Source organism: Prinia subflava, chromosome 1 (genome assembly GCF_021018805.1).
Source record: "Prinia subflava isolate CZ2003 ecotype Zambia chromosome 1, Cam_Psub_1.2, whole genome shotgun sequence".
Lineage (NCBI taxonomy): Eukaryota > Metazoa > Chordata > Aves > Passeriformes > Cisticolidae > Prinia > Prinia subflava.
Window position 1 is genome coordinate 7,995,783 of NC_086247.1, and position 14,222 is coordinate 8,010,004.

A 14,222-nucleotide genomic window follows, 5' to 3' on the forward strand; every position below is an offset into this window, starting at 1 on the left:
ATTGACTTGAAGGTCCAATCCCATGCTCAGAAGTCAGATATTAATTGGTTTACAAAAGTATTTAGTAAAGAAATAGGCAAATCCAGAGCAGCTTTATCCAAGTTTGAAGGTAAATCCAACTGATTTAAATAAAAAGTTTCTGAGCAGCCCTAATTATATTAAAGGGCATGGGTTATAATGCTTGCACACAAGTTCCTGAACAGGTACAGCCATTAAGTTCTTGGAAAGTAAGTGGAGGTTAATTTGATCATTTTAATTTGATTTGGTGGATAGAATTATATTAAATTCTTTTAACAGTTTTAATGTCATGTAACTTCTACATAATTAAGATTTCACTCAACTTTATAGGAATATATATATACACACAAATATATGCATATGTGTAAATATAATCATGTGTATTACATATATGTGTATTCCCATGTATACATTTAACATCCATGCGCTTGTGTGAGCATGCATGCACACATATCTACTAACTCTGGTATTCCTCAAGAATTGTCCTCCTGTCTCAAACTATATTAAAAAAAAATACCACAAACATTTTCTTCTTCATATTTTCTCATACACAAACAGATAAAAATATCTGAGAACTCTCAATTTTGCACACAGAAGACAAAAAAGAAGGTTTGGGACAGAATGGGCCTTTAATTATTTTAGTTCCTTTCAGAAGTTCAATATGTTTTCAAAGCAAAAGGCCCTGCTGTGGCCACTGAGTCCTAAACAGTGGGTTGGTGTTGCCCTCTCCATGTAATTGCAGGGTGAGGACAGAGCAGAGTGAGCTGTTCCTTTGCTATTCCTAGTGAGCAGGTCTTGCTCTTGAGTTCAACTCACACAGATGCAAAAGTCGTGACCTGTCCTTTCACTAAACATTTCTTTTATTCTACTGAGAAATCAGTGGCTGGCAAAGATGGCCAAAGTTTCCTTTCTCCCCGTCTCACAGAAAGACAGTTTGACCACAGCACTCCACATCAGACCTCAGGCTGAGGTCTGGGGTCCATACAATCAACTTGAAAGTCTGGTGTTGACACACTTGTCCAGTTGATGAAAGCCCAAGACCCAAAACACACCACAGACAAGGCTGGTTGCATCCTTCCTTGAGCAAATAGGCAGGGAATAGCAGTGACTAAATTTGATTTCATAATTATTGTAGAATTCATGACAACACAGAGTAACTGCCACAATTCAGGACTCAACAATGATGCAAAAAGTCATTTCTTTTGCAGCGTAAATCCTTCCCTGAGAAGTGTAAACCTCAAGCATGAGTTATCTCATGGAGGACAAGCTGACAAAAACTGCTGTGCTACCACCATTCCCAAGGTTGTTGAGTTAGGGCTTGGTTCCTTTGCCATCCTCCTTGCTGAAGAAAACATCTGATGGAGTGATGAACTGACCTTCTGTGTTCGATGGAACTTCACAAAGTTCAGGTTTTGAGCTAGAGGCAAGAAAGCAGGACTGGCCAAGAAAGCAGGAATGGGTCCTTTACAACCAAAATCATTCCATTCCTCTCATAGCTGTGAGCAACTTCTCTAAGAGAGAGAAGCTGAAAGTTTCCAGCTAAGTAGAAATGAAGGTGAATTTGGTGTTGCACTATTTTATGTTGACACCACAAGCTTACTTGAGTCACAGAGAGGCAAAGTCATCACCAGTGCTACATCCAGAGGGGATCTGAGTTAGGAGCAGTGACCCTGCAGTCACAGCTCACCTTGTATAACGCACTCATGGCACTGGATTTTTTCTTCCCTGTAAGAATTGACTATTCAATTATTTCAGAGGAACAAAGTGATTTTAGTCATGTGGAAATGACTATTTTTCATATTGTCAATGGTTTCTCTTTTTTAAAAACATCCAGTATGAGCTGTTGCAGAACATATGTTAGAAAACTTCAGCCTCTACATCTAGGGCGAGAGTTTGTGGCACTTATTTAGAAAGATACTTAAAAATAGACATCAATTTTAAGTGATGGAGAAATAACCATTACATCCCCTCCAGAGATTTTCTGCCTGCATTACTAGATCCCCCAGGTCTTTCTTTTCCAGACTGAATCTTACCAATTTATGTTTTCAGTTTGTGGTTTGAGGGGTTTTTTTGTGAAGAACAATAAAATACTTCTTTTCTCAATACGCCTCAAAGTTTGTTTTTACCTAAGAGCAATATTGCCATCCTGTGCTGTGTACAGTACCAGCAGCTGAGATCCTGCTACTAGAACAACTAAATCTCTCTAGGTTCAAACACAAAGCTTCAGATTACCAGCTGTGGCTCTTTCAAAAGAGAGCCTTGTCTGGATTCTACTGCAGCACAAAAAGTCTGGGTGCACCAGTAGTTTTGGAAGATATCTCCCCAGACTCTCTTTCCATAGTTTCCCTGACTCACCAAATGACCTCGGGCAAGTCTCATCATCCTCATCTGCATCCATGTCCCACTGGCCAAACATTCAGAGGGGTCCTTGCTCTCTCAGGAAGGAAATTCAAAAACAAATACACAAAAACAAAGTAGACCTTTTGGATTTACACCTATGACACTTGAATTTTGCCTCCTATACCTATTTCACAAGACAATTTTTTTTAACTTCTATATTAAAAATTTATTTTATCCCTTTATGTGGGATAGAGTTAAGCCAGGAGCATACCTTTAAAACTCAAATGAGGCACACAGGGCACTTTGCAACCTGTGCTGGGCATAGAAGAGTGGCCACTCATGATGCAAATATCATCAGCTCACACATTCCTATCTACGATGATTGTTCATTGCCCCAAATCTCAAAGATTTGTTTAACCCTTTCCACCTCTCACATGGGAGGTTCTTTCGGTTGGGTTGGGGTTTAGGTTGTTTTATTTATTTTTCATCCTCCATCCTGGATAAAGCATCCATGATCTCAGGTCAGATTTAAATGCTGAGACTCCCAGTTTTTTCCTTTTCCCTTTTTCTACCCAGCTGACCCCAGATGCCGCGAGATGTAGAACTGATAATGCTTATTTTAACAACAGAGCAAAGCTCTTTAACCCAGAGCCTTGCATGGCACACTGTGAACACTGACAGCTAGCAGTGAGCTGCTGAAGAGATTTGGGATATTAGTGGGTTCTTCCCTTCTCCTGAAAGCAGAGCCAGCAATGCCCACAGCCAGGAACACCCACTTCATTCCATGAGAAAACACAACTTTCCATGGCTGATCTAAACTTGCCTCATCTGGAAATTGCTCTCACAAGGGAGAGTTACAGACTGGCCCTGTGCTGCTGGCAATGCACTGTGCACCTGATGGGCTGGAAGACATTTCTGATTTATATATATAGGTTAAGTGCTGACCTTCCAACCCACATGTTGGCAAAGGCTTTCATTGGATAATTACAGCCCTCTGAATCCAGCCTTCCCTGTAACTCTCATTGCAAAATTATAGATGTCCCATATAGAAAGCCTCTCTCTTCCAGATGTTCTTGTTTGGGTAGGCAAGGTTTAAGACTGGATTTTCAAAAGGACTCACGCTGGCCTTACTGTGTTCCCACTCCAGTCACAAGAGCACAAGACTAGAATAGATTTCCTGGAGACACAGAGTTCAGCCTCCCACCTTCACAGGCAGTGAGATTACAAAATCCTTGTCATAAAGTCAACAAAAGGTTCATCACTGACTTCAGTGGAAGAGGCATCAGTTATGAGTTTGCTGCAAAATTTAACACTTGATATAAAGAAACAGATACAGAAGTGCATTAAAATAACAAGTTAAATTTAAAAGAAAACTTGTGAAGTTGAGGAGGTCAATATGAGATTAAGGAGGTACATAAATCAGACCTCTGGGTTCAGTATGCCTGATTTATGTTTGAAAGACAAATTCTGATGTTAATCCTGAAATTTGTGAGCCATATTTAATACCCCTGACTCAAACTCAAAACATGCTTACAGACCGAAGTCAGTGCTTTGTACTCCTAGTTTCCAGAGGTTTTTTTCAACAGACTGCTAACCTGTGTGTATACCAACAATATTCAAAGCCAACAAATCATCAGCTCAGAGTGGACCTGCAGAAAACACAATCTTCCTAAAACATAACTACTTCTTATTTTTGTTGATCTATTGAGATTTGTATAATTCAAAATGAGTGATTTTCTTTAAACTGCTGCACAATAACTGTAATCACACCTCAGAAAAGTCTCAAAAATAACAACTGTGTATTTATGGCCTTTAGCAGGGAGCAATGTCACTATACTCCTGTTAAATGAAAGCTTTCTGTCTCTTTTAGGGGTGCCAATTATAGCAAATTATATAGTAAGGGGATATTAAAAATGTACTAGGTATTTATCCAGGTTTAAAATAAGCTGTCTTCAAAAGGCCAACATCCTCACATTTACAAAGAATAAAAATCAAACTTAAGACCAAATATAGAGTAATTCCACATCAGAGATCAAATTTGCTGTATAGGAGCATGGTAAATCAGTTCCCAAAAATGGATAAAACCAGGCTGTCTTTGTTTCACACCAAGATGTCTCTGACAAATACTCAACATTGTGGGAAAACAGGGAGATAAATGATACTATTAATCACCAAAGTCAGCTTCATCAGCACTTGTACTACCATCAGCATCCCTCTGAGAATGGAAATAGCCCATGTGCAGACAGAGCCCGATGGGAAATTTATTCCCATGTTGGAATATCCTGTAGCCACTGCTCTGCTCAGTCCTGTCTCAAGGGAATGACTATAAATCATTAGGGGATCAGAGGAGGCAGGAACAGGAAGGGTCTAACAGATCATCACATCCACATGCCTCGGTGGTTTCCCAAGTAATTACTCAATTTGCCTGGAGTGAGAACAGAGCCCACATGATCTGTTTGTAATCCACAGGACCATGCAGGAACCACCCTGTGAGGGCCACTGCCTCCCAACAGCTGCCAAATCTAAGACAGATAGACATGTTCTAGTTAGAACTGAAGACAAAAATATTCATTAAAGTTTAGATAATTACTATATACAATTAATAAATCTTGTAACAAAGCCAAAAGTCATCAGGGTTGCTCCTCCCACACACACAGGAGCATTTTCAGGTTCTCCAATCTGCTTTTATTACAAGTATTCCTTCTATAAATTCACATAATATGTCTTATGGATTGTTTGGCTTCTTTCAGACTAATTTGCAAACTCAAATATAAAAATTTCCAAAACTCAAACCTTTGTGCATAAACTGTTTGAATAAATGCTGCACATTTGGAAAATAACAATATAAAACTATATCATTAAAAAAACCATTTTCTTATCTCCTCTAGCTTACAGTTGGTTGCAGGAAGTTCCATCTCAAACCTAATTATGAGACCTGGCTGTCTCCTCCGTATAAGACAGTTCACACAACTGAGTAGAGCTGTTATTTAAATACCAGCCTAAGTAAACCAAGACTGCAGGATGACATATGAGCATTTTCAGCATGGGCAGCCTTAAAATAACATCTGTTCTCCCATTGTTAAGGGTTGCAGATCGTACCTAAAACTCCCCACAGATGGTTCCATACTCAGTGTCATCACAGCACATGAACTTCTACAGGGGAAAAAGTGCTCCAAATGTAACAAGTTGGACTTTCCCACTCAGTTCAGGCTATCAGTTTTTCAAGCAGCACTTCTCAGATCACAGCAGACCAGCAGGAGCATGCTCTGCTCCATGCAATTGGTGTACAGAAGGAAATGGAAGTATTCATTCAGTTAAAAGATGAAAACCATACATTCACTTAAACACACTTCAGCCTGGAGAGGAGATGGCTTGGAGACTTTAGCATTGCAGCAGAAAGGCTTTTGCAAGCAGGCAAAACTTGCTGAAGCAACAACAAATCAGTGAGAATTCAGGTAAAAGACATTGTGCAGTTCACCTCCCTCCTGCTAGAGAGCAGAGAGCTACAGGCACTACAGAGCACTAATTCTCCCTTTTCAAATAGGGTATCTAGTGAATGTTAGAAACACACAGCAGTGTTGTTTGTAGAGACAATAATTCGGGTAAAGCCCACTGGAGCCTCAGGCTTTTGAGACAAATCACAGGGCTGCAATTGGCTGCTGGATGAACATTCTGGTACAAGACAAAGAACAGGAAGAACCCCGACCTCTCCTTTTGCTGTGTCTCTCCCAGGGTTTGCCTTACATAGGGGTCTTTTCTTGCATCTCCCTAGTGGCTGCAGGCTGCTCTATCACAAGACATGAAAAGAAGTTGTTCCTGAAAATCATTTCTGTCATTGCAGATTCAAAGTCTAGACATTTTATGGTGATTACTGCCGATGAACTCCTTCAAAAGCCCAGACCAGGGAACAGAAGGAAAATAAATGTCTCCCCCATCACCTTCAAAGGTATTTGAGACTGCCCTCAGAATGCCTTTAACCAGCTCCCTCTACATTCCTGGATTTGTATGTCCAGCTTGGTCCCTGACCCTGATCCTCCTTCTCTAAAGCTAAAACTTCCTGGCTGCAGTCTTCCCCATGTCTGAATGTCCTGAAAGCTGGACTTGCCAAGAAAGATTGAGGTGAAAAGGCACCTCGTCCTTTTCCATCTCCTTTGTCATCAGGTCTCCTGCCCTATTCAGCATCCCCACATTTTTCCTACCCTTCCTTTTGCTATCCATGTACTTGTAAAAAGGCTTCCTGATGAGACCTTTCTGTTGTTTTATGGTCCCACAATGCTTCTGCCCTCTCTGGTGAGAAGAACTAGTAAAACAGACAAAGCATCTTCTTCCCTCCAGGCTGAAAAGAAGTCTGCTCATCTGGGTTTCTTCACCAAGCATTTGGGCTGCAAACACCACAGATTTTGAATGGAGCAGCTTACTGACTGCAAATGGGAGCAAGCAAAGGGCTGGGTACTCTGTCCTGAGCATTGTAAGCTGGCTGACTGGGAAATGAGGCAGTCAGTGCATTAACTTTCAATTAAATGTAGGCCTTAATAGAGCTCCAGTTAACTCAGGCTCTAGATTGGACATAACATTAACTTCACAATTTCGCAGAGCCTTCTGGCAAAGTATGCAAATTTAAGTATTATTCTGATCTTTTGATTAAAAAAATTATATTTTTTATATGTACAGATACGCTTACATTCACACACACACATACCTACTCATGGTAGTGCCCTTTAAATTGTGAGATTTTCTCACACTCACCATCTGGCTACCACAGAGCAGCCACAGTAATTTTTATCCTCGTGTACAATCATTGCCACAATGTACAAAATTCAGTAAATGCTGGTCCAACTCAAAAACAATTAGTCTTCTATAGCACGTATTAATATAACATACACTCAAAGTGTTTGGAAACAATGTTTTTGGAAATTTTCTAAAACCTCTGACAACACAGCCCAGATAGCAATCTGACCTAAATAACCAGTCTGGTACTTTTACTATCGAAATGACCCAGAACATAAGGACAGATGGTGTCCAGTTGCATTTTGAATGTGTTGTTCCAGTGGTGTCAGAGCCCCAAAGTGTCCAGGAAACTGGTGCTAATTTGCCTTCTAGCCTCGTTGTGCTCCGTAATTGACTTCTCCTAACCATTATCAGTCCCCAGGACAATCACTCTAACCCAGAATTCCTTGTGGGAAGCTCTGCTGGTTTGAGTTGCTTAACTAGAGGCATCCCCAGTTGCTCTGCATTTGGAAAGATGGCCTGGAAATGGGTGTGATAAGTCAGGGTTGTTACAAAAGATGAGCTCGTCCCTTGCTGGGGCTGCTGCTCTGGGCAGCCTTTAGAGTCGAAAGCAAACAGCAGAAAGACCTAATTTCCTGATTTTCTTAAGTGCTGCTTAGGTCACTCTTTTCCTAAATTTAAGCAAGCAAGAAAAACATAAAAGGAAAATGACAAAATTACTACCAAGCTTCACTTTGGGAAGAAGAAAAGCTTGAGTGAAGCTGTTCTCCACATTCCATGGGAAAAACAGTTTGCAAAGGAGTTGAATTGCCCAATCTACACACCAGGCCTACCCCACCACTTCCTCAAAGTGTTTCACACAAAAATTGTTTCTGCTTACCTAGAAAGATAGGACTTTTCCTTCTATTGCATTGAAATGATCATTTAAAAAGCACAAATTCTACTAAAAATGGACCAAACTTGATCATGACTTGGTTACAGATATGATGATAAGACAGATCATAAATTCTGAACTGAGTATTGAAAATTCTTTGCAAATATCAAGTCTCCTGCATGCTCAGTTGCTACGGTTTAAAGAAAGACAGATTCAATCAGATTAAATATTTGTTCAGATCAAACAGAAAATCAAAGGCAGAGATGGAAGTGACTTCTCAATTTCAGTATAACTGGAGGGTTAAATTGAGTTTTCTGATAACCGGCCCACCCTCTTCCTTTCCGTTATACACAGCATTTCACAGCTATGCAGTGTATTTCTGGAAAGGACATTTCAGGGAAGCCTGTAGCTGCTGCCAATTTGCAGATATTTTTAAGGGGCAGTAGACACAAAGCCCTGAAAGGCAGCAGTTAAGTTTCATTTACTAAGAAGATCCACCCACTTTTAAAATAACGCACGCGAGTACTATAAGATTCATTTTATCTGGAGAGTGATGCAACATCCACGCTCATAAATAAATTTTTTCATCAGTCCTGCCAAATATTTTGTCTCAGTGACCTCCTGTGGTATTGAGTGTGAGAAATTAGGTCAGCATTGTGGACATGTTCTTTCATTTAAATGATACACAATTAATGAAAATGAGTAAATAGCTAAATGAGTAACCTCATGGGGAACACTTTCAGTATAGTGCTGTCTTTCAACAATATGTACAAAGCAGAGGATAGGGGGATTTTTTTTTTGTGGGAGGGATGGTTTGTTTAGTTTTGCTTTTGTTCCATTCATAAATACACTTACCACTTTCTGGTCTGAGAGGTAAACTAACAGGTGGACACAGGTTGGGAATGGTGCTCTTCAGGTCAGCTAAAAGCAGAAAAAAACAACACAATTGAAAACAATAATACTTGAAGGTTTAAAATGCAATTGATCCTCAATATTTCCAGCATTACTTCTCAGATCTGGATGTTGCATCCTCTCCCCACAAACACCACAAGTAAGGATGCAAGGCTGCTTTGTTATCCAATCCTTTTGAACTTGTACACACAACCAGATTTCCCTAAATTTCTGTATTTATAAACATTTCTACAAACACTTTTTGAGATGCAGTTATGAACAACTCATTTCTGTGTTTTTTCTATACCCCTCTCTGTATTTGTGTTTCTGCACCAGGAGAGACACAAGAGTCTCTCTGCTTCCAGCAAACTGGAATTTCTCAGAAAGACAAATAAGGAACAAGGCATTTTCCAGCACAACACTTTCCAAATTGTAGTTCAAATAAGAATTCATCAGACACAAACCTTCATATTCATTTCCATACAAAAACCTTCACATTTGCTAATACTTCCCGTAAATATTTTGTAATCACAAATAATAAAAATGAAGTTTCCCCTGTGCATTCATATTTTGAAAAAAACTTTGGCTAGTCAAAGCAGTTATAACTTCTCCACTAACACATAATAAATGACCATCCCTACAGAAGATGAACACAGATTCAATTTTCTGTTAACTTCTTCCAGTGTCTAATTCCCATGCATGTAACTGATAGATGTTTCTATGAACTCAGAGGTTTTCCCATTCAGAGCAGTGAAGGATTGGCCTATCCAAAACTCTTTGAAATGCTACTCTACGTCCCTTTTTGACTGAGCTGCAGCTCTGACTATACAAAATCAAATTGCTCATGAACAGAGCTGTGCAGCAAACAGCTCACACATCAACTTAGCCTGTTATAAACACAGAGACAGAAGTCCCTTCCTCAAACAGGAATACACCCAAAGACCCTGTATCATGCTGACATCCTACTGCATACCATAAATCACTCCTTCAGATTTTACTTACTTTCCTTTTCAGCCTCAGAACCTTTTTGTTCCTTTTCCTGGTTCCCCAGACCTTCCACACACCAGCACAACCGAAACAAATTTGGGTCTGTAAATATCTCCATTTGCATAAACATCTGTGCCTTGCTGTGTGTTATGGTGAAAACACATCTGTATCTCCCTTGATGCATAAGGAAATGTCACTGTCTCTCTTACCATTCCCTACTTTGCATACAGCCCAGGCTCCTCCACATCATCCCTCTGCCTGTCACCTGAGAAACAGTCTTTATTTTTTGTTAGCTCTTTGCCAACAAGGGGAAAACAACTCCAAGAAATGGAAGTGTATCTGCACGTGTGCTGTCCCCTCTTCACTCCACCTTTCTTCTCTTCTTCACTCTTACCCCTGTGTGCATCTCAACTCCCCCTGCCATCAGGATGCTGCCATTGCTTTCTCAGGGTGTTGTTCCCTCCCTCTCAGTGCTGGACCCTCAGCCCACCCCTTCCCAGCTTCCATAATTCTTCCATGCTCTCTCTACCCTTCAACGAGGACTGCCCCACATGAGCTTCTGGATGGTTCTGTGGGCAGAGGGACAGTGCAAGACTTGAAAAGCTCAACATTGAGTTCATCTTTCAGACACTTAGAGTGCAAATGAAGGGTTTATTTATCAACACTGTAAAATTCAAGGTATTGCCACAGTATCTGATCCATCTCTATACAGCTTTAACTGGATTATCTATCACATTCCCTAGACAACACATACCCATGCTTTGTCTCTCCTCTCAGCTGTCATCTCTTCTCTACTCTGAAAGAACTAAGGGAGTATAAAAGCAGAAAAAAGTATTCCTTATTCAAAAATTTTCCCTGATTCTGTCAACATCACCAGACCTGCCCCCAAGGGGCTCTCTGCTCTGGAGCCGTGTCTGTGTGACAAGGAACAGGCTGTCCTCCATAAAGGGGGACAAACTCAGGAGGGCAATTGTTTTCCTTGTTCTTTCAGTTACGTAAAATCAGAGCTTAACAAAGTAGAACTAGACATGCTTAAAAGGAGTATGACAAATGGCAGACCCATTTAAAGTTTTCAACAAAGCAATGAAAGTTTTGTTTCTCCAGAAAAAGTAAAGTTCATCTTGACTAGGAGTGGTTTGGATTCTTCCCCAGAAAACAATCCAACATCTCATAACTGCTCTTCTGTAAACACCTGAGGGCTTCTTACTACTTGAAAAATACAGGTCTGCTTTGGAATTTAGTCTTGGTGCTCTCTTTACCAAAACAACCAGAAGTGAATTTTAAATTCTGTAGCAAACCCAAACCTTTTGAGGTTATGCATCCACATGGATGGTACAACCATAAGAGAAACAAAGAATGATTTCCTGATCAGAACTGCACAGTGAGGCAAAATACATTTGAATTCTGACATTGGCCACAAGTTTCTGATAGAATCTAAGAAATTAAATTCTACATCTTGGAGGTATTGCTATTACTTTTCTAGTAAAATGGATATTAAATTGCACCTTTCTTTGCTTTGCACATACTTGTATGTCTTGTGTATTTGTGATCCTTGCAAATGGGTCCCACAGCCAGCAGCTGCAATTTTTGTACACTGAAGCTAAGTAATTAACTTCAATGTGCAGAAACCCATTAGAATCACTTACCAGGCTTTTGATACCAGCCAAATGGGTGTATTTTGATTTCAGCATCAGGTGAACTGCAGTTTGAAATGTGCCAAGCACTTCTTGTTTCCTCAGCACACGTCTGGATTCCAAGGCTGTTCAGAGTCACACACACAATCTTTCCACCTGCCAAGGATGCACAGGGTTATAGAAATAAGGAGGAAAATTTTCCTTTTCTAGATAGTGTTGTGAGGAAGAAGAGCACAGCGTGGTTCCACTGAGAGTTAAATCAAATTCAACTGACTTAGAAATCAAAATAAGGAAATACCTGAAATGAGCCAAGTGATTGAAACTAGTGCTGAAAAATCCCACTGAATTCATTGTGAGGAAAGGTGGGTACCACCATTAAAATCCATTATAATACAAAGTCACAGAGAATTTCACTGAGCATAGGTCAGGACTCTTTGAGTAAGCAGCCCTTTGATGTTAATGTAATAAAAAATCTGCATGTATGTTGAAGCGTCTCCCCTAATTACATAAAGATAAAAATTCTTTCAAAGCCCTGGTGTAAATATGTTCCTGAAAAATATGAAGGGTTTGGAGCACAGTTTCATTGAAGATTTCAGCTCATGTTAAAATCACTACTGAAAGTTCTCTTGACTTAGTCTTGTCTATGAGTGCCAAGATTAGATGTCTGAAATATCATAGATATTAAATATTAATCAGATAAACTAAAAATGCATCCATTTTGTATGTTGAGTGCCTTGATTTTTTAAAATTTATTTCAGAAGTATTTAAAGAAACTCAAAGTCATATTCAGTTAAGACTTCAGATTTCATATGATCATAAGGAAGTATGAAAACTATCAACTAATTTTTATTTGTACATTAATTATTATCTAAACTATACTGGATTAATTTTTTAACCTACTCATTTTTGGCCAAGTGAAAGTTTTATCTGCTCAACAAAAAAAGGAATTAAAAATACTTATTTCTGAAGTGTTTCAAATTCCAAAATGCATTATAAAAAGAACATACTCTAATCACCTCGGGGAGAGTTGATTAGCACATGACTCTACCAAAAACAAAGTTACACATTTCAGTGGTCTAAATATGAATTTGTAATAATATATGAAAATCAAATTCATTGACTTTGAACTGGATGGTATCCAATTTTAAATACCAGCTGAAGACCTTTTTCCTCAAGCAGAAGACTAAAATTTGGGAGCAGAGAAGGTCAGACAACCAAGAAAGCAAAAAACCTAAACTGCTCCAGAGTCTCCACAGACATTATGTGCTTGTATGCACCTAATTTCAGTAATATTCAGGTTTCAGAGTCCTTTAGGCTTTAAAATGAAACAACATAAAAAGGGGAAAATTGCTAGAAGAAGTCAAGCAACACTTTTGAAGAGAGGTTGATGAATGAGAAAAAACTGTGGTTTTATCAGTTTGAATTTTATGCTGTTGGAACTGCAGCCTCTTAAGGACTCATGAAGTTTTCTTAATAATTTCTGAAATGTGGAATGTGTCATTGGGCTTAGCTCCTAGAAATGGTTATGGTTACTCAAAAAGGTGCTGAAAGAGATCTGAAAGGGCTTTTAAAGTGCACTCCAGAGCAAAAGAAGGGTAAAATTTGGATAATGAAGAAAGACTGAACTTGTTTTAAAATAATGAAAAGAGGGGGGAAATACCTGACAGCTGGGAGTCATTAAAAAAGCCAAATCCTGTGCAACAGGGGTCAGCATCACACCAACGCTCACACTCAAAAAATCTAAGAAAGGAAAAACATTATCCCTGGTATCATTAGACATATTAGACACTGAGAACATGTAGAGATGCCTTTCTAATAAGGCTGAAGAACCAGTATACATACACACTTCCATACATTTTCTATAAGTAGATGAAATCATGCTTGATTAGTGTACACCTACCAGACTACATCTGTTAATTTCTATGATTATTTTGATATCTGCTCTAAAAATATCAGCCTAAATTGTTCTGGTGTACCATTGCTAAGAGATTTAACTGGCCAAGTAGTAATTAGTAGCATTGTAAGTAACAATTATCATGTGTCAAATTAATAATTATATAGATTATTATTTATAACTCAATTATAAATCTCCTTTAAACCATATGTTATCTTTTCTTTATTGAATACTCTCAAACAGTGCAATTCTTGGATCAATACTTCTGATTTCCTTTATCTGCATAACGTGACCTTGGAAATGGAATTCCAGACATAGTTAAAATTCCAGGGAGCACAAAGGAACCTTCATGTCTTACCCATCTGAAACAGCTTTTCTGCTCATGTCAGTCTTATTCCTCACTGAGATTTCTGTTACTTTCTGGAATGGTACACGTGTGTAGAAGCTCTTCACAGAACTTTTAAGAGTGACTGGAAGGGAAAAGAAAAACAAAATTGGAAAAAACAGTTTAACTTTGTCATATACAAATACTGGTCAAGTAATCAAAGGGTAGGGGTCCAGTCTGTGGTTTTATGATGAGCTCTGGTTGATTAAAAGATAGTTTTATGTTATCACATCAGAATTTTGATTGTTTAGCCTGAAGATGAATAAAAATTCACCAAGTGAAGGCTCTGAAAGTTTAAATTACATCACCAAGGAAAGACTTCCAGCCAGGCCATTTTTTTCTGAGACCTGTACTGATGCTACTTCTTCCACAAGGCCTTAAACTGGGATACAGCTCCAGACTGGAAGACTCCAGTGTGCTCATGCTTTATTCAGGCCATGCTGCCCTTTGGGCTCCCCAAAATGACATGAT

At 39.1% G+C, this 14,222-nt stretch overlaps 1 protein-coding gene across 1 annotated transcript in view; it reads right to left on the minus strand.

The window, feature by feature from the left end:
- TG (thyroglobulin) overlaps positions 1-14,222 on the minus strand; it is a 144,995-nt gene that overhangs the window by 77,475 nt on the left and 53,298 nt on the right. The window contains exons 32-35 of the mRNA XM_063418884.1: positions 13,725-13,836; positions 13,133-13,212; positions 11,485-11,628; positions 8,816-8,881 (exon numbers count right to left, since the gene is read on the minus strand). Coding sequence (XP_063274954.1) covers positions 8,816-8,881; positions 11,485-11,628; positions 13,133-13,212; positions 13,725-13,836 — 402 coding nt within the window. The remainder of the gene's footprint in view (positions 1-8,815; positions 8,882-11,484; positions 11,629-13,132; positions 13,213-13,724; positions 13,837-14,222) is intronic.